At 49.1% G+C, this 25,915-nt stretch overlaps 1 protein-coding gene across 20 annotated transcripts in view; it reads right to left on the bottom strand.

Moving 5' to 3' along the window:
* Positions 1 to 25,915, bottom strand: part of Su(var)2-10 (E3 SUMO-protein ligase Su(var)2-10) — a 133,182-nt gene that overhangs the window by 74,953 nt on the left and 32,314 nt on the right. The window contains exon 1 of one of the 20 annotated variants that reach the window (XM_065432441.2): positions 3,170 to 3,988. The exons of the other annotated variants lie outside the window; for them this stretch is intronic. Coding sequence (XP_065288513.1) covers positions 3,170 to 3,450 — 281 coding nt within the window. The 5' untranslated portion in view covers positions 3,451 to 3,988. Of the gene's footprint in view, positions 1 to 3,169; positions 3,989 to 25,915 lie in introns of those variants that run through there. 20 annotated transcript variants of the gene reach the window in all.

The raw sequence follows: 25,915 nt of genomic DNA on the forward strand, positions 1-25,915 counted from the left end.
AGCGTGAACTTTTCTTAGATTGTAATACACACATTGAGGTGCTAACGCCAATAGAGTTTTAGAATAGGGGCCCCAAACGTTTTGGGGCCCCAAAGAAATAGCATCGAAACCACTGCACATGCGCGAGACGCAAATTGAGTTTGGGTTTTGCGTTGGGAATGCTAGTTCACCCATTTAGCGGGAGCCCAAATAGCGGCCCCAAAAGCTTTGCGTCAGCAAACATGGCGGCACCCATCGAAGCGATGGCTCGATGGGTGCCGAATAGCTGACAATAGCTGTGCATCAGCTGACAGTTCGTTGTAATGCGCGAAGTTCGTAAGCTAGGATAAGTGACTGCAGTTATCGCTTTCTCTGAACTAGCGTGTGTTATGAAAATTGATTCATTCAATGCTGCTGATTCCGAATTCGATTGTGGATATTATGGCTCAAGGGCCTAACACTGCTAAACTTGGCTGGTGAAGGCAAGTTGGTTTGCTCAAAACTAAGTGCAACTAATTGTTTGCTGCTTACAGAATAACCTCTCATTTGTAATTAAACGTGTATACACGCAAGTGAAAATTGCCATTCCTGTCATAAAATGGTATCCTTTAATTATTTCTAAAACCTTTTCTTTGATGCCGCAGTGGCGCTGTCAGCGCAAGATGCTATCCGCAAACGCAGAGCCCTATTCTAGAGCTCTTCACTCTTGCGTGCCCCAACGCTAACAACAAAGCTCTTTGGGGCCCCAAACTATTAGGGTCCCTATTCTAAAGCTCTCTAATATAAAGAATGCGATTTTAAACACTAAGTATGGAAGACTTAATAGCTGACTTACGAACAGTAATACCGAAGCTTCGCCGCAAAATGTTGCAACAGTTTTTTGCAACTTTCTGTGCCAATTTACCTTGTAACTGTTGCTTAAACCGTGCAAAGCATACTTGATTTTATTACTACAAATCATAGTCTTATTTCCACCAAACTCTCATGATACATTCCCTTTAAAGAAGGAAGTGCAGCAGAGGGTGAAACGTAGCAGCCATAGTTGTAACAAAGTGCACAGACCTTTTTCTGCGTGGACGAAAGACAACAGCTTAGTGGTGGAGCAGTTTACATAACTGAAGCTCATGTTCTGCAAGTGAACGGTAAGTAACCTAGAAATCCAGTCTATTAATCCAGGGTTCTTGAGGATGACACAGTGTTTGAGCTTGGAGTGAAGCATGGCATTGAATGCTTTCAAGAAATTAACCCTTTCAGGCAGGCACTAACTGATTCTGTTAAGACTTACAACTGCATTTCTTGTATTTTCCTAATCATAAAAGGCTCAGCTGCAAAACTGATTAACAATGATCAATCCTTTAGTGTGTTGGATGGATGGAAACAACTTTATTCTGAATCCGGCGAATTTGACGACCCGGGCTCAGGTCTCCCATGAGGGTTGTCATATTTAGAAAATGTGGACTCCCTGCAAATACTCGTACAGGAACCTCGCATAACTATTTCATGCCTAGCCAGCTTGAAAAGCCCCTATCCAGCCACTCGAAAATTGTGCCTTGTGCAACGAATCATGAAAACAGTGAAACAAGTGAACCCACTGCCTACGACATATTCATACCTAGTAAAAATACCCAGCCATGTTCTTTCCCACTCATTCCACTAAAACATTTTGAACATGTTATTTAATCTTGCAGCACAATTCCAATCAGAAGTGTTTTAAGATGTGACACACTTTAAATGTCATTACTTTCATCAGTGCTTTTGCTGTTGATGCACAGCCTTGGCATATACAATTGTGTACACAGCGTCTCAAAGGGTTAAGATAATATTCACCTGATGGCCACAACCTAAGTGACAGTAAACTGGCATAAATTGGCTGCGCTTGTTTGCTGTGCTTTAACAAGGCCGCAAAGCATGTTGTACACTACACAGCAAATTGCCAGATTCAAGGAAGTGAATTTATACTAGTGAATGATGTGCTCAAGCATTATGCAGGAATAGGTGGCAAAGAAATAAATGAACATATCCCTATCCCCTGATTTGAAAAAAGAAAGGCAGGAGTGCAGCTAATTTTCAAGATGAGAGCACTACAACAGAAGATATATTTTTGAAAAATTGATGCTGAATATGGAGCTGTATACATGGAGCAACAAACAAGAAGTAGCTTGGAATTCTATTAGGGCCAGTGCATCTCTTGGTGCCCAAGTAAGAGCAAGATTGATTATACATATTGTGCTGATTGCAACATCAGTAATATAGCAAGGAGAAGAAAATATTTTTAGGACATCACCGATTATACCGGGTCACTTTCCTATGGCAAAGGCCGAGCCTACGTTCAACTCTCCCCTCCTTTTTTTATTTAACAGGTGATATGTGTTCAATGCCACACATTGCAAATACATTCGAGCACCTTTGCTGAAATGGTCAAACACTTCACAATTTTATATCACTAAGTTACCAAGGCCCAAATACACTCACACTGTCAAGAATTCCACAGTGCTGTACTAGACATTGCAACAGTTTTTTCTGGCTGCTGCAGACCTTTATGCATGTATATAATCTACTTCTGCACTACATTTTCACTGAACACAGAACACTGTAGCACGCTAACATTCAAGAACCATGCAATTACTCAGTACCAAAATTCTATTTTATTATTATCACAGCAAGAGGAAGCAGCACAGTTGCAAATTAAAGTGAATGAAGCTTATATGCCGGTAAGGCACTGATAGGAACAAAACGGTAAAACCGGGAGCAGCGGTGCACTTTCTTTTTTTTTTAAAGAGAAGGTGCAGTTAAGTTTATGTAAACACCACTGCTGACTGCGAGGTCCAACGAGAAGAAAAGCTGCATTGTAAATACAGTAACACCAAGTGAGCATTTCCATCCCTTGTGCTCCATTAAAATTATTTTTCAAACGTGTCCGAAAAACAAACTGATCATTAAATCTGCAGCGCTTCAAACAAAAAGCATTGCTCCCATTTTCAAGTAAAACGTTCACCAAGAAATCCGAGTGATTCTGCGCTACCCTATGAAAATTGCAGGCGTGAATCCCACTGCGTTTAGAAGCGACTGGCACGACAATTTAAAAACAAGGCACCGAACAAAGATGAAATTACAGCTCAGAACGCAGATAGGAAAACTCGAGACATCTAAGTTTGTCAGTAGCAGCCCTCTAGTCGACAACGGCACTCACCAAACTGGTACGAATGCATGACAATCGGCGCCTCTCGAGTTCAGATTATAACTGAGCTCGTGACGGATGCGATGATGGGGCGATTTGCGAGCTGCACGCATCCTGTCACCACACCGACCCAAGAGATCGCACACAGGGAACCGCTTGCCGTAAGAAGGGTTGTCGTTAGCGCAGTCATCGCACAAAACGACATGTGCCAACGGGCGAACGAGGGCTCCGCTTCTTGCATGGTCACCCACTGAACCACTTGTCACAGAGCCAGCCGTGTCGTTCGTCTTCATTCTTCGGCGGACGCGATGCTAGGCCTAAACGCTCTGTAGTACGCGGAGCACTCCGCTACTGGTCCGCGCACGGCGCGTTGACGCACTTCGCCCAGCACGCAGCGCGTTCCTTGGTCGTAGCACAAGCAGGCAGGAGACGAGAACGCACAAACGCGATGGAACTTCGAGTCGACGCCGACAACCACACACCACCACTCCGTCGCGTTCGGTCACCACACGATGAAGGTGTCATACGCGCACGTGAGCAACACGCGCGAAAAAGTTCTGGATGGGAAACACAGAATCGTGCAACGCCGCGCAGTAAACCTGAGAAGAGGCGAGCGCAAACTAACCCAGTGTCATTTCCATGGCGATTTTCAAATTGCAGCTAGCTTGAACGTCGCGATAAACAAAACACGAAGCGCCTGGAGCCGCCTAGTGGCAGTGGTGTAGCCGGGGGTGGCACACCGGGCACGTGCCACCACCGTGTTTACATGGGGGGCTAAAGTCCCCAGATTTTTCTAAAAGATACCTAGGGACTGCCCATGGAGCCAGCTCAGCTCCCCCTCCCCTACTCTCACCTTCTTCCACCCCGGCCAAAGATGATGCAGCGTTGCAGTAGAGCGGAGAACAAAAATATTTCGACCACATCGCGACCAGAATTTCGATACGATTTGGCGCGCTTCGGTTTCGATGTTTGGAGAGCGGGAAAGCGCAGTGGCGCCTAGCCGCCGAACATTGCCGATCGATGTCAAATTTCGGAATCGGAAAGCGCAACATTCCCCAATGGTTAAAATGTGGGTACTGTGGTGGAATTTTATAGCGGTTCGGAAAGCGAACCGTTCACTTCGCCGTTTACGTCACTAAATGGGCCACCCCGAAGCTGGAGGAGCAAGTAGGGACGAGACGTTCATTTGAGGGATCGCCAGCCGTTTGTGCGCAGGCGCGAGTAACAGCGGGCGCGAGATACAAAATCTGGGGGCTTTTGCTCCTTGAATGTGACTTTGCCTAGGCACTACGGTAGACGCGATAGACGAGCGGCTGCCGCCTCTAAGTGTACATCATATGACGAGCTAATCGAGGAACTGCAGAATGTTTCTGGTTGTTCATTATATATAAAATACAAATTAAATATTATCTGGCAAGTCCTAAATTATAAACGTCCGGTGCAGGGCGTTTACGCAATGCTTGAAGTAATTTTATTAATGTAATCATTTTTCATGCTCAGCCGACAGGCGGTATCGCAAGCGCAAATGAGTTGGTAGAGCACAGCGCTTTGTCGTCTGCTACCAGGAGCTACCACGGAACGGAGCTAGCTCCGGAACGAAAAGGAAATGACCTGTAACGCATGATAATGGTTTTGGTCCGCAGGCAAAAATTTTTGAAGCAATGTAATGATAGAAACAGTATTTATTTTCCTTCGGTAAGTGAATTGTGAATTCTCAGATCATGCTCAGTGCTGTTGTGATCGGCCGTTCGAACCTCCCGGGGAGCCCGGGACTTCGAGCCGGAGCTGAGCCTGCTGAGCGTCCAAGGCCTCTTCAAGGGGCACCAATGCCCTCTTCCTGGCGGTGGACGGGCTGTTGCGATCGGCCGTTCACCCCGCGACACCCTCCGGTCACGGCTCGCGCGATTATGGGGAGCGGGCCGACGGCCTCGTCAAAATGGTTCTCAAAATTGATGATTCATGACCAGCGCGGGAGTACTTCGGTCAGGAGAGGTTTGGGCAATTAACAGGGATACGGCCATCACTTGTCAGTCGCACAAATTGGCACCTCCCCGCCGGAGACGCGGTCAGTGCAACGATACGGTCCATCACCGGCCAGCCGCCCTAACTGGCGGCATGTCCACGCCGGGGACGGAGTCAGTGTACGATCGGAATCAGCGTACGTTCCTCCCCCGCCCCCCTTCCTCTGTTTGTGTCCAGATGGTGCCCAGCGATGTGCGTGTGTTTCCGACAAAGCTCCCTTCGGAGGGAAAGGGAAACCGACCTCCGGATTGGTGGAACCTGATGTGATCGGCCTCCTGACTCCGAATTGGGAAAAGTGACTGAACAATAACCACGAGGGCATAAAAGGAGCAACGGACGCCGGAATCACTCCCACTTTGATCGGCTGCAACTTCATCATGAACTTTTTCTGTATTACTTTGAACTTTCTTGTAAATATGTAAATATTATCTTGTTTGTAAAACGTCCTGGATATCGGGTCCAGCTGCACATTCACTTACTCCTCCACGAGCAAAGTACATTCCATGTCTTCGGACTCCAGTGCCTTGAGTTGAGTTAAGGCACTGCGCATATTAGAAGTAGCCCGCCATCGAGAGTACTAGACGAAATGCGAGACTGCTGTTCCGGCAAAACGAACTGAAACGAGCGGTAAAACTTCGGTAACAAAGCGTTTTACCCGTAGAAAACGAAACAATGAGCTCTTCAGCGCGCAAGCCCAGGGTTCTGCTACGACGCCGATCTGCTAGTGACCGGCGTGACGGGCTATCGCTCGCACTAGGCTGACGTTGCGACATCGGTTGTTTCAGATTGCCGAATTTCCCTTTGAACTGAAAACCGATAACTATTATTTCAGTTTCACTCCAAGACAAAATAACGTTTCGGCTACGTTTACGTTCCGACACCGCGCACTGGTGTGGTGCAGTGGGGTAACGCGAAACGTCTTGTGCGTGCTGCAGAGGGTGCGCGGCATCAAGCACTCCTAGTTTATCGAGGCGGCTATGCACTAGGTCACTGCTACGAAATAACAAAATGCACGAGTTACATTTCTCACGCATCAGAAATTACGTGCTTAGCTCATAGTTCACAGCTTATCACTTATTAATTTTGCAATCGTGCACGTTCCCTATTCGTAGTGGGCCCAGTTGTTTTGCAGAGGGTGTTTGGGCAATAGTGCAAAAAGGTGCTGCCGAGCTGCGCCTCCCTGAACGACGCGCGACACATGCATGATCGAATAGTGGCTTCTTCCTCCATGCTTTCCTCTGCACAACGATACCCAAGTAGGACGTTTAAGTTAGTACGGTTACAAATATATAAGCGAGAATAATAATAAAAAATTATGGGGTTTTACGTGCCAAACCCACAATCTGATTATGAGACACGCCGTAGTGGGGGACACCGGGTTAATTTTGATCACCTGGGGTTCTTTAACGTGTACCTAAATCTTATGGCGTTTTTCACTGGTCGATCTGGAGCAGCCGCCCGAATCCTCGAGCGAGCGCTCGGCTTTCACCAATCCGAGACTGCCAGTGGAGCGCACGAACGCTCCGCGGGAGATCACAAAGGAAGTCTGCGTGCACGTGACACAAACCGGTTCCGCAAACTATGCCCAACACAATGTTGTGCGTACCGACCGGGTACCGATTTCGCTTGAAGACGGAAGTCACGCCATGTGACGCATTCTATTTCCGTCCGAATCCGCGTCTCGGCGGCGGAGCAAGTGAGAGCGATCCGGCGCGGAGCGAGTTGATCCGAAACGACCAGTGGAACGCGCGAACCCGCTCCAGATCGACCAGTGAAATTCGGATTCGTTGCCGCGGAGCAAAAAATCCTGCTCCGAATCGACCAGTGAAAAACGCCATTAGTAAACGGGTGTTTTCGCATTTCGCCGCTATCAAAATGAGACCGCCGTGGCGGCGATTCGATCCCGCAACCTTATGCTTAGCAGCGCAACACCAAAGTTACTAAGCAACCACGGCGCGTATATGCGATAATACTATAACATGTTTTAGTTACATTCGGTTTTAGCAAGCGACTCCGTGTGACAGATTCTGAAGTTTCACGTCAAAAGTTAGAGGCGGTCGTCTTATTCGAACTTGGCAAGGTGTGACGACTGACAACGATCTTAGGAACCGACGGGGGAAGGGGGGCAGAGCAATAAAGAGAAATACCAGTAGGGGCTGTTAAAAAGTTAGGTTGGACCGCTGTTACGTCTCAACATTGCAAAGGGCATTCCTTAAGTGCTTCCCACGAGGCACCCTCCCCCCTTCATCAGCGCCCGCCCAGATATCAACGCAGCCCTGGCGCCGTCTGTTGGCGGGTAAACAAAGGAACTCCCCTCAAGGTGATAACGGCCACTGCATTTTGTAGGCGCGGTAACCGTGAAGATCAGGCTTCCCAGGTCGCTGCAAGCTGACAGTCCCACAGAGCCAATTAATTGATGTAAGGGGCCAACGCCTTCCCTGGGAACGGCGTCGAGACCAGTTTCCCAGATTGCCACGCGGTTGCCTCGTATGCGGGGGCGACCGCGCAACATCGGAGGTGGCGTCCGGCGGAACGGCGCGACGTCACGGGAGGGATCTTGCGAAAGGTTCGACGATTATGATTGGCCAAGATACAGTCATCATATTCCCTAGTCTAGTCACCTAGGGAAGACGACTGTTCTCCAAAAAAGAAACACCGACGATTACGATATTCACTAATGCAAAATTTAAGCGCAGCTCTACGCGTTTTTTTTTTTTCATTTCGCGATACATTGAGGACAAGAATTTGAGAGACATGTAGGAGAATCGGCAATCGTCGAAAATCTGATCTGCGAGTCAAGTCCGTCGGCTTTTATACATGACGCGTCGAAGGTCCCAGTGTAATAGCTGGTGCCGCTTGGCTTCCAGAAAGTACTATACAATTCGCGTAGCGCATACAATCGGGTTATAAAACAATCGCTAATCATGACAATCGAAACAAGCCCGCACGATACCAAACCAAGCAAACCTAACAAACGCGAGCTAGAGCGGACGCGAGCAGACGATAGTGCGAAACGAGCGGTCCGACGGACACCAGACACGAGTACGCATCGAGCGGTCTGGCGGGTCCGCGTGAAACCAGTTTCCCGCACGTACAGCCGCCCTGATTTTTAATAATATAGCGCGAGCGTCGACTGAACTGCTGGTGAGCGCCTTATAACGGCGATAAGCGTGCAACAAGGCTCGTGCGCGAACTCTCGCCTTGTTGCACGCTTATCGTCGTTATAAGGCGCTCACCAGCAGTTCAGTCGACGCTCGCGCTATATTATTAAAAATCAGGGCGGCTGCGTCATTGAAGGGTCTCATTGGTCTCTGCCGCTTCGCGTTCGCTCTTTTATCTTTCGCTGTAGTGCTCGTTCGCTCGGTTACGCCGCCGACGCTCGCCGCAGGAACGGGCCATTATATCTGCAGACGACGCTGTCTCAGTACAAATGGCATCCGTGTCGGCTGGAGGGACGTTACGCAGCCTCGATGCCATGAGGTAGCATCACAAGTAGCAGTGGCCGATAGCCTGTGATTGGGAAAACTCCTGGATTCACATTGTTTTCCTTTGGTACTGGTCACCAACTACACTGAGCAAAATATGACACTGACCGTCATGCCCAGTCATACCGAAAAAAATCTATTGGCCACAGAGTTCGCAACAAGAACTCGCCGACACAGAGACACGGCAGCCCCTGGCCAGAAGTAGACTAAATGCATCGTTGAAAGTGTTATACTTAGAGCCCAAAACGGCGCTAGAGAAAATGTTCCTATGAGATGTTGGCTTAGTAAGGTCAGCCACGGTTAAGCCACTCTCGCATACAGTTCGCGCCAGTTTCTCGTCTCATGATGTACGATACGCTAGGCGCTGGTGCAGAAGGAACTGTATGGTCACAGTTGACAGTTGAACTATTATTTTAGATGTAGACAGCGTGGCACAGGCCCCACGTGTACTCCTGGAAAGCGTCTGGTTTGGCACCCGCGTAATCTGATACCATGGATGGATGCTATGAGCGTCCTCTTTGAAACGGGGGTGGTGGGTTGCGCCACCAAGCTATTGTTAATTTTTCAATATCCTACCTCTCTTATTGGAAAACACGCACACACACGCGCACGCACATACAAAAAGAATTACCAGCATCAAACTTTCTGAACCACTACTTGTTTTTCTATGCCTCCGACAGCTGGGTAGATATCTTCATATTCCAATACAACATGTTCCGTCGTTTCTATTAAGTCGCTCATTTCTCAAACGCGCAAAATAGCCGGCGTAACGCACTACATTCTAAAAACAGTTGCACCTTTTGGGATGTATATTTGACACAACACAATAATCGTCAACTGCCTTGCTTGCGTTTTCTTTCTTGAAAACGTTGCGCTCGTTACTTTCTTGTCGAGAATGTTCTGTCATGCTGATAACGCGCATGACGTTCATGACGTTCAAGTACCGGGCTCGCAGCGTTAAAGAAAGGAAATGCGGGCAAGGCAGATGATTATTGTTGTGTGGCAAATATACACCCCAAATGGTGCAACTGTTTTTTTGAGTGCCAGTATACAAGCAATTTCTCGGCTCGCTTTCTCTCTGCACGGTAACTGACCGTGCGTGAAGAGCTCGAATGCAAACTATGAATGGAGGAGCGTTGACAACGTCACCAAAGGTGCGTTGATGTCGCAGGCGCTTTTGTCAGGTCTAAATGTCTACGACAAAGGACCCACTACGGCAAGCACCTCTTACGCTCCTTTGACGGAGTGCTCGTCAATTGTCGGTGCGCGTGTCACTCCTGGCATTCTATGAAAGCGGGCCAGCGGACAAATCAGGCTGAAACGTGACGACGAAACTTGAGGAACTCAAGCAGTGAGGAATCGCTAAGGGCGTGGTAATAGGGGAGAGAGAACCATGATGGCAAAGAGTGCCAAACACTTGCCTAAAGTCTAACTATGCCACTGACATTAGGCACAACCCAGTAGGTGGTTTAAATTCAGTTGTAACCGTATTGGTTAGGGGAATGCTGAGGCAGCCCCCCCCCCCCCCCCCCAGCAGTTGCCACTCCCCCATTTTTCTTTCTTTTTTTTTGCAGCGAAGCTGTTTACCTGACGGACCTGTATGAATGAGCCGTATGAGTGGTCTCGTAGGGGGTTATCTGGGCTAGCTAACGTCCGTAAAGTGAACAAAAAAGATGGCGGCGCTGCGTGGTCACGTAGGGAGGTATCTGGGCTGGCTAACGTCCGTAAAGTGAACAAAAAAAAGATAACGATCGATAGTACGGCGCATAAGAAGGGACACGTGATTTCACAGCACGCCACACCTGCTCACTGAGGGAGTACAGCCACGCTGGCCGCCGTTGCTGCCGGTTACGTCCACTGTCGTCTGCCCTCAATACAACGACGCGGGAGTTGTGGCGGGAAAGCACGGGTATGTGCGCCGTGGTGTGCAAGAACAGGATTGTGCATTGCAGCGGTGGACCACTGAAACAGCTACAACGCCAACAAAAATGGAAATACCATGCATTGTGCGCACGCCCGAAGAACAAGCCGAGTACGAGGAGAGGCATCGACAGCAGAGACGACGACAACGTGCCCGTACGAAAGCGGAGAACGCGGCCAGTGACCTTGCCTCAGAAGAACGTCAGCGAGAGCAGATGCGAGTCCAATCGGCGGCATCGAGCGCAAGCTTCCGATGAAGACAGCGCACTGCAAACTACTCGTAAGCGTCAAGCTAGGTCGTTCGAGTATGCGTCCAAGCAGCAGAAGCGTGAGTTACCACCTCCTTCGAGTTTCACCTGGGCGTATTCCAAATTCAAGAGGATGTTTCTGGACGCGAAGTTTGGTCATAGTTGCTCGGAACAGCTTCGCTGGCTAATCCGCCACCATATGAATGGTTTGTCCGGCACGAAAATTTTTTGTTTACTGAAGGGTAGAGGCGGTGTGGAACCCATTTCTTTCTGTCTACATTGCAATAACTAAATTAAGAGATCAATAAGACTCCACACGATGCAACGGTTCGCCTTAGTGGAACCCAGAGCCAGAACCGGTCGTGGCGCACCTTCGTGCGGTCGTCCTGCCCGCGGACGGCTTTAGAGGTCCCCATGGTTGTTTGCCTTGGCCTATTGTGTTAAGGCAATCCGAGGGGATGTCAGGCTAGAATACCACAGGGCTGTCATGGTTGCTTTATGCTGAGCGGATTAGCTCAGTTCGAGCTACTTCACAGCAGCCCCCTTTTTCCGGGAAGGACCGCTGGCTTGAACAAAAGCCCCCCACCCTGTCAAACCCTGTAGAGGGGGGTTGCCGGGGTCAATGCACCGAGTGATGCTGGGTGCAAAATCCTCTTCCCATCTGACAACGGCAACCACTTGGTGGTCGAAAAGTGAGACTCGGTTGGTACTATGCAGGTGCAGTTGTCCTAGACTAAGTAGAAGTAGAGAGTAAGGCTCTGTTGTGTGTTTTTTCATCAATGCTCTTCTGCAAACCCTGCCTTTGACTGCGTAAATATTTTCGCTGCACGATATCTCGAAGTTTTCTTACCTCCAACCTGCCTCTTGCTTCATCAATGCCGGTTATCACCTTGAAATGACTCGATCAACTTCAAGGAAAAAGAAACATTGCTGTTTCTCTAGCTTTACCACAGCAAGCACATGGTTCTTCGTCCTAGGTGTACCTCGCCCTGTAACTACGCGTTCTAAGGCATCCTGATCTCGCTTCGATAAGTAAGCTAGAAGCTTCCCCTTGAGTTATCATAAATTATCTCCACGGATATTGTTTTTTTTTTCCTCTTAGGTATAGTTACTCATAGCCGGTTTCCATCCCATCGCCGCCACATATATAGTAAGCTTCCTAGTTCGTTTCCCCCTCTGTGGATCAATGTTTTTCTTGTAAAAATACCTAACACTCTCGCAAACCATTTACTTTCTTTCATATTCCTTAGTCGCTCTTTAATATCAATTTTACTCTCAGCTTCCCTCAGTTCAAAACTTGTCCAGCGCGTGTGCACACACACACACACGCACACACACACGAGCTATCTCATATATATATATATATCCTCCTGCACAGCTTCACTTGTAGTCTTCCCGTGAGCACCCAATGCAAGGGGTGTCCCACTGACCTTTGGCTGCAATGGAGTCCGGATTGTACCCCTGACTTCGAACAAGCAACCGCATCTTCAAATATAAGTCGTATAACCATTACACCTTTCCACATACACAGGAGCAACTCGCACCCATTGTATCCCTAAAGCGTTCTGTGTTTCATTATGACCGTATTTCTCTTACCTTTTGCTATTATTGATTTTCCCCCCTGTGTTTCCATATATCTATAGCCTTTGTTTATCCATAAACCAAGGTACTTGTATTCTTTCATCCGGTGTATTTCCTGGACCTGTATTGACACTGTTTGTACACTGTTTTCATTCACAACCATAAACCCTGATTATTTACTAAGACATTTTAATTCTAAATTCTCCCATTCCTGTCCACAGATATCAGCCAGACATAGCATATCACTTTGCTTGCCAGCAAGCAACACAATGTCATCCACTACTACTACTCTACTCTAGTGTGCCCACCTACTACTCTACTCTACTAGTGTGCCCACCTGTTTGAGGGATTTAACGCGATATTGGTTCCTTTTTGCGCCTTTTCTATCCTCACCATGTACAGTCGCGGACAGAATAAAATGGACCATGGGATCTCCGAAAACGTTCAATTCCCGAGCAGCCTGTAGCAGTAACCAGTAAAACTGCCCACGACAACGTTGTTAGCATATTCTAGTCGAGGTCCAAAATGCAAATACCAGATTGCGTTGTGAGGTTGCGGAGATATTCTGCTTTTTCTTAGATTTCATGGTCCGTAATATTCTGTCCGCGACTGTACATCATAAACAGTAGCGGGAATAAAGGGCACCCCTCAGCAACTTGGTGATGTCAACTTTCTCCTCGCTCCTCATTCAACACAAATGGTATTTCCTAGGTAAATCTCCTTCCAAAAGCTGTATACAGTCATTACCCAAGCCTTCCCCTTCCAGAATAACCTAAGAATGTTGCGGTCTACATTGTCATACGCTCCTGTAATGTCTAAAAAAGCCATATGTAACGCTCTCCTTTGTTCTCTGGGTATTTCAACACACTGAGTAAGAACAAATAACTTATCATCCTGACGTCTACCGATTCTGAAGCTGTTCTGAAGCTCTCCCAATATGCCATTATGTTATACCCATGCTTCCAGTTTTAATTTAATCGCCTGCATTGCTAACCTGTATACTACCGATGTGTGGTCAATGGTCTATATGAGTGAATCCTATCTTTTCCCCCCTTCCCTTTATATATTAAATTCATTCTACTTTCTCGCCACCTGTCTGGTATTCGGCTATCTTGTAAACTTTTTCCTACTGCTTTCAACAGAACTTCCTTACTTTAAACAAAATTAAATTACGGGGTTTTATGTGCCAAAATCACTTTCTGATTATGAGGGAAAACACGAGGAATGCGGGAGATGGAAATTCAAGACGATGAGCAAAACGAGAACAAGGTGAAAGCAGGAGCCAACGTGTCGACAAGACTTGTTCTTTTTTCAAGGCTACGCCTTGAAGGCCTTCTGTGGCCTTGAAGACAAGTCCACTTGTCGAAACGTTGGGTCTTGCTTCCACCTTGTTCTCGCTTCTTTCTGATTTTGAGGCACGCCGTAGTGGAGGACTCCGGGAATTTCGACCACCTGGGGTTCTTTAACGTGCACCTAAATCTAAGTACCACGGGTATTTTCGCATTTCGCTCCCATCGAAATGCGACTGCCGTGGCCGGGATTCGATCCCGCGACCTCGTGCTCAGCAGCCCAACACTTACTTTGTGGTCCTAGCTCATTAATCAACCTGACGGGAACCTCGTCTAACCCTGTGTCGGTGCGTTTAGGCATTTTCTCTTCAGCTTTCAAGCTGAAATTTCTCTGCACCAGCTCCTTTTCCATCCGGTTCTCGTTCATGCTCTTTATTTCCTCAGAAACCACATCGCCACCGTCTTGAAATGATTCGGCTGTTTTATTTTTCGGATGTAATTTAATGGCGTGCCCCCTCCAGTTTGTTTTGATCTTCGTCTAGAACATGTTGTATTGTTGCAGACTTTCTGCCTAACAAATTAATGTGGTTCCAGAATATTATAGGTGTGGACTTCTTTTACTCAACTATTTCTGACAACCAACACTCATTTTCACCTTTAATCTTCGCTTGAACTATAATTTTTTTTCTCCCGGTACCATTTGTAATTTTCTCTCTACTTCATCCTGCTGCAACTGCACTTTTTTTGCCTGCCTATGCTCTCGTGATGCTTTGTCGTTCATCGATTGCTTCCCGTATCCCCCTGTTCCACAAGCTTTGTGGCTTCATTTTCCAAGAAACGCGTTGCTTCTTTCCTAATTTAGCTCATCATTACATTTAGAAGCTCACTACATTCCCATTTTTTTACTTGGCCATCGGCTAAATTCTTTCTAGACTCTTGCGACTATATCTGTTATTTGCTCAGCGTTCAAATTTGGACTGGCCATTCTTCGCTGCCTGCTCTCTTTCCCAACTACAGTCATACCTCGATATAACGAACACGGATATATCGAATTATTGCGTATGTCGAACTCTATATAATCTGAAAAAATCGCATGCATTTTTTTTGTTTACTTCGAACGGGGTCGGACGTGAAACGGATATATCGAACTCCGCCACCCTAGACCACGTCCATCGCGCCTGTTGACAGGCGCGATGGGCGTTCCCGACTGCTGCGCGCCATAGCTGCACACGTCGATCTCGCCGAGGGCGACATTTGAACGTAGCGGCGTACACACGAGGCGGCTTGGCTAGCTCGACAATGTCAACGACGCACTGCTTTTGCCGCACTGACTCCTCAGTGCCGCGTCTAGCGAGAACTGGCGGTTTGCGTCCGCGAATACGTGCGACAGCGCGCGCTCACTGGGCTCACTCAAAGACGCCTTGGCAGAGACCACTTAATAAATACTTCGTTATTGAGTGTTTCAAAATGCTTCGACTGACGGACGTGGACATCGCAGCAGAAGTAGCGGGCAAACGAAGACGCTGCCGCGGTTGGTCCGGCAAGCGCTGATGTTGCCCCGCTCCCGACTACAACTGAGGCTGTAGCTGCTTTGGCCCTTCTACGCCATCGGCCTATCGCTGGCGGATCTTTTCGACTGTGTTGAGGACTCCCGTGTTTAAGCGCGCGGCTGCCAATAAGAAGCAGGCTACACTGCTGCAGTACTTCCAGCCAAATAAATAGATACATTGTGTAGAGCTTCAAGTGAGTATTTACTGCGCCACGATTGACGCGCGATAGGCCTAGACCGCGCCGACTTCGCGCAGCTGACGAAATAGGCGCGGCCTACGCGGCGCAATCGACCGCGCACTCCGAACAGCGATCCCTGATCGCGCCCTTGGTTCTTTGACTGATCTGCAGAAGATTTCGACGCGTTATTAAGTGATTTTATGCATCGAATTCTGGCTATATCGAACTATTTCGCGTTCACCGCACTGTTCCGATATATCGAGGTTCGACTGTACATATCCCGTTCTCAAAATGATGCGTTTATGGTCATTCCCTATGCTGCTATACTCTTCCTCGTCAATATAAAGTCCTTCTGTCACCAGACAGGAATCAACGGTCGATTGCCCATAACCGACTTCCCACATGATCTAGCCATCACATTAGGCCCCTTATTCCCGATAACGCGGTTACGTTGCTCAATGGACTGTGCATACGGTCGGGAGGGGGGGGGGGGGGGGGAGAGGTGGGAGGGACTATGCATGAAGATGCGTCCGCTACTTGGCACCTTTCCCGTTCGGTTTTCTTTTTCTAACTAGCATGCGCGTTGTTGCCCTTCATTATACCAACAGTTTGCCGTCTGATCACGTGACCACTAAGTCATGTCCTTTTTGTGGTCGTTGCCGCTGTACTATACAACCTGATCGCTGAACCCTTGACTACACAAGACTGCTGTTTATGCGCACTCGCCATCTTTATATATTTAATCCAATGATATTCTTTATTTCCACAAAGCCAAAGTTTGTGTTACACCTGTTTCTTCATAGGTCAACACATTACATTCTGCACCATCCAAATAACAAATTTACATTAACGGCTTCAACAGAAGATGACAAGAGTTCTGGCCAGAAAAAGGAAATGCGCAGCTGCATGGACGAGGTGCAGCGTTGGGTGTCCGGCAATTCCAAGAATGGATTTCAGGCAAATATAGTGCACCATGCGTAAAGCACGTTGAAAGTGTATGCTATATTTCAAAAACCACCTGGCAATTGCTAAATTCATCTTTGGTCAAAGTTCATGGCCTCCATGGTTAAAATATTGGGCACTGCAAGGCATCCCTTGAGGCCGGCATAGAAGTATGTCCCGCCAACGATCTTCGACGTCAGGCTGTAACTCGGCCATCAATAGCTCTGCCGTTTTATTTTTTAATTCGTAAGTTAGTCCTACGGCATAAACGAGTGAATCATCGCACCCAAGCTTGGCATTCAATGTAGTGGCACTCACGGAAATATTAGCTACCGATAGCTTGCATAGGCCTTTGAAATTTCTGCTGTTCAGATAAGTGGGTTTACTGGTCAAGTTCACGTACGACGTGGCTTCTGCTGTTATAATGAGGTTCCAAATCCGTCGCCACGACCGTGAGTGGCACTAGTTAACACTCTCAAAGGCCTATATCTACTATGCAAATAACCAAGAAAGTCGACACGATTACGGCTGCTGCGGTAACTTTGCGGCAGAGAATAGAACGTGTAATGTCGAAGGGGTGGTTTCGGCTCCCAACTTCCTGACGTTGCTTTTTCTTCCACTCACCATTTTTCTGCTCCTTTATTTCAATTAATAATAACAGTTTATTTCACCTGTGTTTTGCATGACTCCACAGTCATTTGAATTAACGTGGCTGCAATGAAAAAAAGTCGAGCCCCTCGCTCGGGTCCCCTCGACCTTCTTCTAAATTCCAAAGCAGAGTTGTTGCATGCTACATTTACGCGTGCGTTAATGACTCATCGATGCACAGCACGGCGAGAAGTGAAGTGCAACATTTAATTAGCATACCCATCTAGTACAGACTATTCGAAAACTTGAAAAATTTCTAACAGCAACACTCAACCAGCTACTCAATACAAGACACAAATTTAACAGCATAATAACCAACTGCCTATTCAACACATCCTACCCCCCCCCCCTCTAGTTGCACACACCAGCATTTACTACATTTATTGCATTTCGATAAGAACACAACCAATGTATCAAAATCCCACAGAAGAAATAAACCTGCCATGGGCCAGATTTTGTAAGGACATTCATACTCAACCGCCATGGACGCCATAGGTGGCTACGGCGTCGCGCTGCTGAGCACGACGTCGCGGCGGCCGCATTTCGATGGAGGGGCAAAATTAAAAAAAAAAAAAGCACGCTCGTGTGCTTGAGACGCGCGTGCGCGTCAAAGATCCCCAGATGATTGACACAATCCAGAGTACCCCACACTGCCTCATAATGAGACCCGGGTCGTGGCACGTACAGTCGCGGTCAAAAATACGCGGCCCACGGCTCCAGTCGGCGGAGCGGCCGCGAGCCGCACCGCGGCGCTCGCGTCGGCGCTGCGAGAGTTTGCGCTCTGACGACAGGTATCTCCCTCGCTCTCGGGCGGATACGTAACACGGTTGATAAAGTTCAAGTGCATCGTTCAGCTGTTTCGAGATAGCGAGGGAGATACCTGTCGTCAGAGCGCAAACTCTCGCAGCGCCGACGCGAGCGCCGCGGTGCGGCTCGCGGCCGCTCCGCCGACTGGAGCCGTGGGCCGCGTATTTTTGACCGCGACTGTACAAACCGCAGAATTGAATCAATTTTCCTATTCGATCACTTGAGCTTTCCGTCACTGGCTCGCACGCAAGCCGCTCGTCTTCGTCATACCGCGGACCGGTGGTCACTCGAGGCGACGGATGACGCGATGTTGAATCCTTACAGAACACGGCTCCACCAAAGCGACTGCAGCTGCATGCGTATCGCGGGGAGCGAGAAGAGACGCACCGGAAACACGGCGACAGTGAGGCACGTTCAATGCAGTGCGCCAGCCAACTACCCCGAATAAAACCGGGTCACGCATTCATGCTGCGTTTTGCGAGTCGCCCCGGGCGCCGGTCATCGCGATATCGCAGCGCCTATCTCACACCGAAGGCGCAGTGGGGCTTAGTATATGAGAGAGAGAGAGAGAGAGAGAGAGAGAGAGAGAGTACGTGCGCGCGGAAGAAAGCATGTCCAGTTGGACAGCCACTGTATTCCTCAAGCGTTCAACACTGCGAGGGAATCAGGAAGCTGTGCGCGGCCGCTTTATGCGGAGAGGAGGTGAAAGGAAACCGGTTTGGCACGATCTGGCGCCGATGCTCCAGCGGTCGTAACGCACTGCGACGACGAAAATAAAAAGAGACCACCAATACGCCGCAAAGTGCTTCTGGCATGCGGCCCTCAAGGCTTAGCCCTGCAACCAGGCAGAAACGGTCAAGGTAGTATGTATAAATTTGCGTCTGAAGGCCAATAGAATACTAAGCGTCATTAAGTCACGCTTGTTATTCACTCCTGTAGACGGGAAAGTTGTACGAGAAGTGATCTCCCTCAACCATAAGGGAGCGGTTGTTTGAATTATCAACACAGTCCCTTCGAATGCCCACATTGGTCCGACGATTGTCCGGTACTCACACCAGCGCAGAACCGAAAATTCTCAAACTTGGTACTTAAAAAAAAAATCGCAATGCCGTTAACATCACCAGATTTATTATTATTACGTCTAGGGAAATAGGCGAGCCCCCCGATGATGCACATTAATGGTACCTTCAACTGGTCACCTCCGTTCCCCGAGGCAGAGTCGGGCAGATCCAGCGTTCCCCGAACTCGAGGTAGAGGACAAGCGCGCAAGCTGAACGTGCAACTCGCTCTCGGAGGAGGAAATGGCAGATGCGAAACCACGTGACTACCGCTAACGTCCTATGTTTCGCCTATGCAAAGCTCCCGGCGCTGCCGGGAAAACAGGCGGACGCTCCGTCGCACAAGCGTTCGAGGAGATACCAGCATGCAGTGGCCTAGGTTGCCAAGGTTACGGTGGACCGTCGCCAACAGCAGCGACGCTGTGCTGTGATGAGGTTGCGGGAAACGCTTCAATCTCGACGACTACTCCGGTGACATAAGAGGAACTTTACGGCGACAGGGCTCGGAGCGCCTGAGAGCGGTCGAGAACCAGCCGAACGCAGGGCGCGCACCCTCCTTTCAACCAGCCTAAGACAACGCCGCTCGCGAGAGCGCTCAGAAACGACCAGCCGAAGATGCCAAATGAGTAGGGCGGCAGCCATTGCTACGGAAGAGCGGCGAAGGACGGTGGGAGAAAAAAAAAAAAAGGGGGGGGGGGGGGCAAAGAAACCTTTTTCGAAGCATGCCACATCGCTTAAAGGGTTCCTACCAGGTCTGGCCATGTTGAGCTAACAAGCGCTCAATAAATCAATTGTGCGAAATAATGCGAAGGTTGTGGGTTCGGATCCCACCTGCGGCAAGTTGTTGTTTCATCCACTTCAATTTCCATTAATTTATTGTTTCTTTATTTCATTTATTAGGCACAAGTGATTTCCCCTATGTTGTCCTTGGTGTCAGTGTTTGTTGGCTTCTTATGATATGACTAATAAAAATCGGGCCTCTCGGTTAACCCCCTTTCTTCTCGTTCGTAGTGCCATGTATTACAACGGAGTCATATCAGAACATGCAGTAGTGAGCGTACATGTCCGTTCAACAAGGCGTGTTTCAGACGCATGCGTCATTACCGATTAAAATATTAAAATTAAATTATAAGGTTTTACGTGCCGATACCCCATTCGATTATGTGGCACACCATAGTGGCCAACTCCGAAAATTTGGCCCCCTTGGGGTTCTTTGACGTGCACCTAATCTAAGTACATGGGTGTTTTCGCATTTCGCCCCCATCGGTCATTACCGATTGCCATGTCAAAACATGAAGTAGTGAGCGTAGATGTCCGTTCAGCAAGGACGCCCATATAGGTAAAACATTAAGTAAAATAATAGCAAGAGCTTGGTGGCGCAACCCACTGGCCCGTTTCAAAGGGTATGCTCCATGCATGCATGCATGCATGCACATCCGTCCGTCCGTCCGTCCAGTACTACACGTCAGAGATGACCCGTCCGCGCAAAGACAGGTTTACAAAACGCCGCCAGCGCACGTGGCAGCTGCTCAGTCGTGTTACAGCGTTACTATGGGGAGAACATTACAACAGCGCATCTGTCCTGCGGATTACGCAAGTGCAACGGAGAGGAACACTGCAACAACCGCCGTCCTGTCTCTTTAGAATCTCGCAGACACAGAAATTCTGCAAGGCAATCACCACTGTCGCGCTTCGCAAGACGGGAGAGTCCTGAGAGCACCGACAGTCCTACTGAATGAAGGCTTACTACTGAAGACGTCGACCTCTTGAAGGTGGTGATACGAGAATCTGCCGACTCAAAAACAAAAGGGGTTCGGTTTGAAATTTCTGCTCTTTCCGCGTAGCGTAGCGATCTAATACTTATATAACACGGTCAGTTAAACATCCCCGGGCCCGGCCATTTTGAACTGTCGAACTCCTGCATACAATGAGCGCTCACGATCGTGTTTGCTAAGTATTACATCGCTACGCGCCGCGGAAAGGGGTGATATTTCAAATCGTATGCCCTTTGCCCTTCTTCTCGAAGGCACCGCGCTACCAGCCGGAGAGTCGACGCATATCGCACAAGTGCGCCGCGTACTTGGCAGTGCTGTGACGTCGCGCTCATGGTGGCACGTGATTTCGAGAATGAGTCAAGGCAACGTCTGTTTGCGTCATCTGGTTCTTCAACAGACGAATTAAAGCTTAAAGAAATAATAAAGCACAAACAGAATGTCTGCATGTTTTTGCTTTACTTCGCACCGCAGCAAGAGAGATCGACTTCCGTTTCGTCTGCTTGTTCCCACAACGCGCGGTCGCGCGCGCAGACAACGAAACTGTCTTTTTCTACCGTGATCTAAGGCGCGATCATGCTGTGATACGCTTGTCTCGCTCAGTATTCGTGCAGCACTGACCTATACCATTAGTCGGGTGTTCTCGTGAACAGCGCGCAAAATCGTGGCTGCATCAAACGAGGCAAACGCAACAAACAGCCCTCGCGCGACGCCGTCAAGGGGGAAAAATGAAGCGGGGCCCGTGGCGTACGCGTCGCGCGACCCTCAAGCTCCTGTATGGGTACTCTATACTCCGTTTCATACATCAGGTGCAACGCTGTGGAGGCTAGAGATACTTTTTGCAGTGGCTTCGTTCGCACTAAGAAACAGTTCGGTGTCTTTGGCGGATTTTCGTGAAAGTTCTTTATATAAGGTCATTACGGAACGAAAATAAGAATTTACCCTTAGAAGCAGTCAAACCATGCGTTCATTCGGCTGCTAACAAGTTGTTTTATATCAATTTTCTTTTCATTTTTTTTATTTGCCTCCTGTCGCGAAAGCCTCACGTGCATGCTAGCGCGACCAAACGCCCAGCGAAGCATAGACGAAACGCGCGGAGTGATAAAATTTGGAGACCGCACTACTTGCGTAGCTTTTACAGCGTTGCACCTGATGTATGAAACGGAGCATAGGTATTGGCGGCGAGGAGTTACGGAGTCGCCCTCTATCGGAAGCGCCTCGATGCCGTAGCATGAGGGATCACGTGACGCGCTCCTCATAGGTTTTGCTGTCAGCGCTCACTGAAAACACCACGCGCGAGCTCTCCCGGACATTTCTGTAAGTACTTTCGAAACGAGAGAAGTTTCTTACTGTCTAAATAATAATCTTGGGCAAGCTGAAAGCACACAATTGTTTACAGCCACTATCTCTTTACCGAATACGTACAGTGAACGCCACTGCGCGCGGTCGCCGCGATGGAGTCTCCCGAACCGGCTTCTTGCGTGAAAGGTAGGTAAACGCCGAGAGCAAACTAAGTGAAATATGTTCTTATAGTGTTTGTATAACTAAATGGAGCGTAATAGAATGAAGCCTCAATGCAGCGATCGCGCAGATTCGCAGCGACCGACTGCGCGTCTGCATGCTTGTCCGCGCACTGTTTCGCTTTCTCCGCGCGCGCGTTTTCGCACCGTGCCATGAGCTTTAGGCCGCAGAATATGAGCATTTGACAGTATACAGGCAACCATTGTTGCGTGGGCGCTATCAGAGCTGTTCAAAAATAATTTCATTGTAGAGACTTCGACGCCTACGGGGACTGTGATGTGCCGTCGCGACGATGCAATCTTTTTTTTCTTCTAAATTCTTTGACCTTTCAATACTATTTTTCGAGTTGCGTCGCACTGTATGTTTATCGGCGTTCTCAGCGTGCAATTTCCCGCTGCTCCTTTTTTGTAATCCAGTGCATTAATTCATAACACAAACATGACTATATGCTATGCATTCTTTAAATGTGCTTCTCACCGCTGCCTTTCCACTCCACTGAACTTGGCAGTCTCTATAGTATCGACAAGTTCATAGACCAAACCGTCATGACATTAGTCGGGCAGCGGACTCAGGCGAGCGTCTCAGTGCGCGTTTTGAGAACATCGCAGACCGGGCGCCGTAGCAGAAATCTTCCTCGCGTCTGTGCTTGCTGCATACCCTAGTTGTAGCCGATGACTGCCGGTTTTATCTTTCGCGAGCCAAGCTTCACACAGGTTCTTGTCCTGCGGCTACGTGTGAATAAGGCCGACACCGGACTCCGTCACGTGCGTCCGGCCCTGCGGCACCGAGCAGTAGCCTACCATGTTGCGCGCCTTCAAAGGCAGCCACTACCTATTGTAGTGCTTTCAAGCGTTGTAAAGGAGACACTCGAAGCGGGAAAATTTCGCCACTAAATGAAAACCGCAGCGTACGAGGGAAACTCGTTTTCAGCTCGCTTCGGCGCGCCCGAAGCAGCCGACGCGGCCGCTATGTCCACGTGATCCCTCCTAGCACGTCACGCCGACGGTGGCGCCAGCTTTTCCAGTGGTGGAGCTCGAGGCCAATAGGAGAATGCAGGGAAGGGATTTCGCTTGCGGAGGCCAGACGGGGCAAGTGAAGAGTGTGCAGTCGCGTTCGCCTCCTGAAATCATGCGTTTGCGGTACTGAAACATTTTTATCTCGGCTATTAACGAACCAATTTGAAAAATTACTGCAGCAGAACGCTCCCTAGAGGGCATGCAACAACTGCGAGCCTGTCGTGCACGAAATGACCAAGTGGCTTACGCCTCCTAGGCCTGGTATACTGTCCCGACCGTAGGCGACGACACACTGATTAAAGAGCCCCTCGCAAGGTCTGGCCATCTTGAGCTAACAAGCGCAGAGCACACTTTGCGCGATAACAATCGTGTCTGCAAAGTATTACATCGCTACGTGCCGCGGAAATATCGGAAATTTCAATCCGAACACCGCTTCCCTCTTCACTCGCGGCCGCCGCGCTCCAAGCCGGACGGTGACGTAATCGTGCCCCTGCGCCTACGTAGTCGTGTCCGCAGTGTGACGTCACTCGTGGTGACACGTGATTTCGAGAATCATTCAAAACATGTTATCTGTGCGATCTGTTGCTCGAATTGACGAATTGAAGTTTAGCGAAATAATAAAACACAAACGGAATGTCTGCGTGTTTTTTGTTTTGCTTCGCACCGAAGCATGAAATACGTACTTCCGCTTCGTTTGCTTGTTCCCACGGTCGTGCGGTCACGTGCGCAGGTACCGAAACCAATTTTCTACCGTGTTCCAGCACGTGATCAGGCTCTGTAATCCGCTTGTTCTGCCTCATTATTCGTGTAGCACTGAATTATACCGCTAGCCATTTTATTTTGTCTTGTGCACAGCGCGGTCTGCGGAAATGCGTAGCGCAGGAAAAAAAAAAGCGGACAAAAAAAAATGAAGGCGGGGCCTGTGACGTATGCGTCACGCGAACCTCGAGGTCTGTTATGGGAGAACGCAGGGAAGGAATTTCGCTTGAGAAGGCTAGACGGGGCGAGTGGAGAGAGGGTCTTGCTTGGCAGTGTAGCCCACCTGCAGAAATCATGGGTTCGCGGCACTGAAATAATTCTATCTCGGCCATTATTGGGCTGATTTGAAAAAAATCTAGCGGCAGAACGCTCCCTAGAGGACACGTAACAACTTCTAGCGTATAACCAAAATTTGCTAGGGGGCCTGGTGATGGGCCCTTTAAAAATGGATACTTTAGCGAGGATAATGCCTCCCGAAAAAAAGGAGGATTAGTGGGAAGGACATAGTAACGGTGCTGTGACATAACTTCACTTACACAGAACAGGCACCGAAAATAAAGAAAAGCATGCAGATATACAACCCAAACCTCGGTCGGCGCCTCCGCGGGATCGCCGGCCGCAGGTGTGTGAGCGTGAGACCGGCCGTAGATTCACTTCGCATGTGGGCACACGAACAGACCTTTCCGAAAGTGCGACCAGCGCTCGCAGCTGCACGCCTCCACCATAGCGGTTCGGTGATGCCCGCCACATACGCGAAACGAAAATCGCATCTAAGGAGTACGCGGCCTGACCAATAGTGCCATGGGGCTTAAGATCAAGCGTTAGAGAGATAGCTTACCAAGTGCTTGACGATATCACGGGATGGTCGACCGACATAGAGACGCTGTATATGTTCTCTTAGAGACAGCATAAATATTACACCCGGCGACAACTTTCTGTGGCAGCGCAGCCAAAGCTACGGAGCCAAGGTACACATTTCTTTACTGCGCTTCTGCATGTAGTCCGCGAATATAAGGAACTGGATGCTACGCAGCGTAAAACAAGCCGTAAGAAATTTTTTTCATGATTTATTTCATAAGAAATCGAACAACTTGCTTAGCAAAACGCCCCACGTTTTTGCTTGATAGTTTTCTGTCTTTCTGGGTGACCACGTTCGGTTTTCCTGGTCCCGTAAACCGCCAGCGAAACGTAGACACCAGTTGGTGCAGTAACATAAGAGCACAATCTCCGAACGTGCGAGCGCGTGCGCGTAGCCTTGGCAATGCAGCCACAAAGCTGTCGTCGGGTCTAGCTCTCGCTCTGCCGACACCTTGGTCAGCACCGCGTCACGGCGTGCCCTTGCGAAAGCGGCGAGAGTAAGCGCGCGCAGCGCCCTCTTGTGCAATCGCCGTCGGCTAGGCTATTCCGCTCAGCTCAGCTGCTGCGACGTAGCCCCTACCAATCGCATCGGTCGGCGCTCCCGTGGGATTACACTGGAACTCCAGGAAGCTTCACCTGCACGCACCGGCTCTCTTTTCGTCTATCAAGCGGCAAGCGGACACGCGCTTGTTCGCTTGCGACGTTCGGACGGCTGCGCGCTCGGGGACGCTACGAATCCAACCTGCGACGCTCAGGCGCAGTTGAAAACAGTCCGGATGCACACGCTGCGTCCCCAAGCTCGCGCGTGCCTGCATTTCTTTTTTCCCCATCCTGGGTTCCGCCAACCTCCAGAGTTTCGCCACCAAGACCTGCGTTCTTCTTGACCGTATCAAACATGCCTGATCAGCCTGGACAGAGCTGCTCGGACACCAATAAAATATTGCCGCCAAACAGCTTCTCGCTGCGAGCCAGCCACCGAAAAAAGAAAGGAAGGAAGAAAGAAAGAAAAAGGAGAGAAAGCTTGATATACATGTGCATAAAGCAGCCTCGCAGAAGAAGCGGCGAAGTGCAGCCGAAGTGCGATGTGCCACCGCATCGCCCTAT

The sequence above is a fragment of the Dermacentor albipictus genome, chromosome 1 (genome assembly GCF_038994185.2).
Source record: "Dermacentor albipictus isolate Rhodes 1998 colony chromosome 1, USDA_Dalb.pri_finalv2, whole genome shotgun sequence".
Lineage (NCBI taxonomy): Eukaryota > Metazoa > Arthropoda > Arachnida > Ixodida > Ixodidae > Dermacentor > Dermacentor albipictus.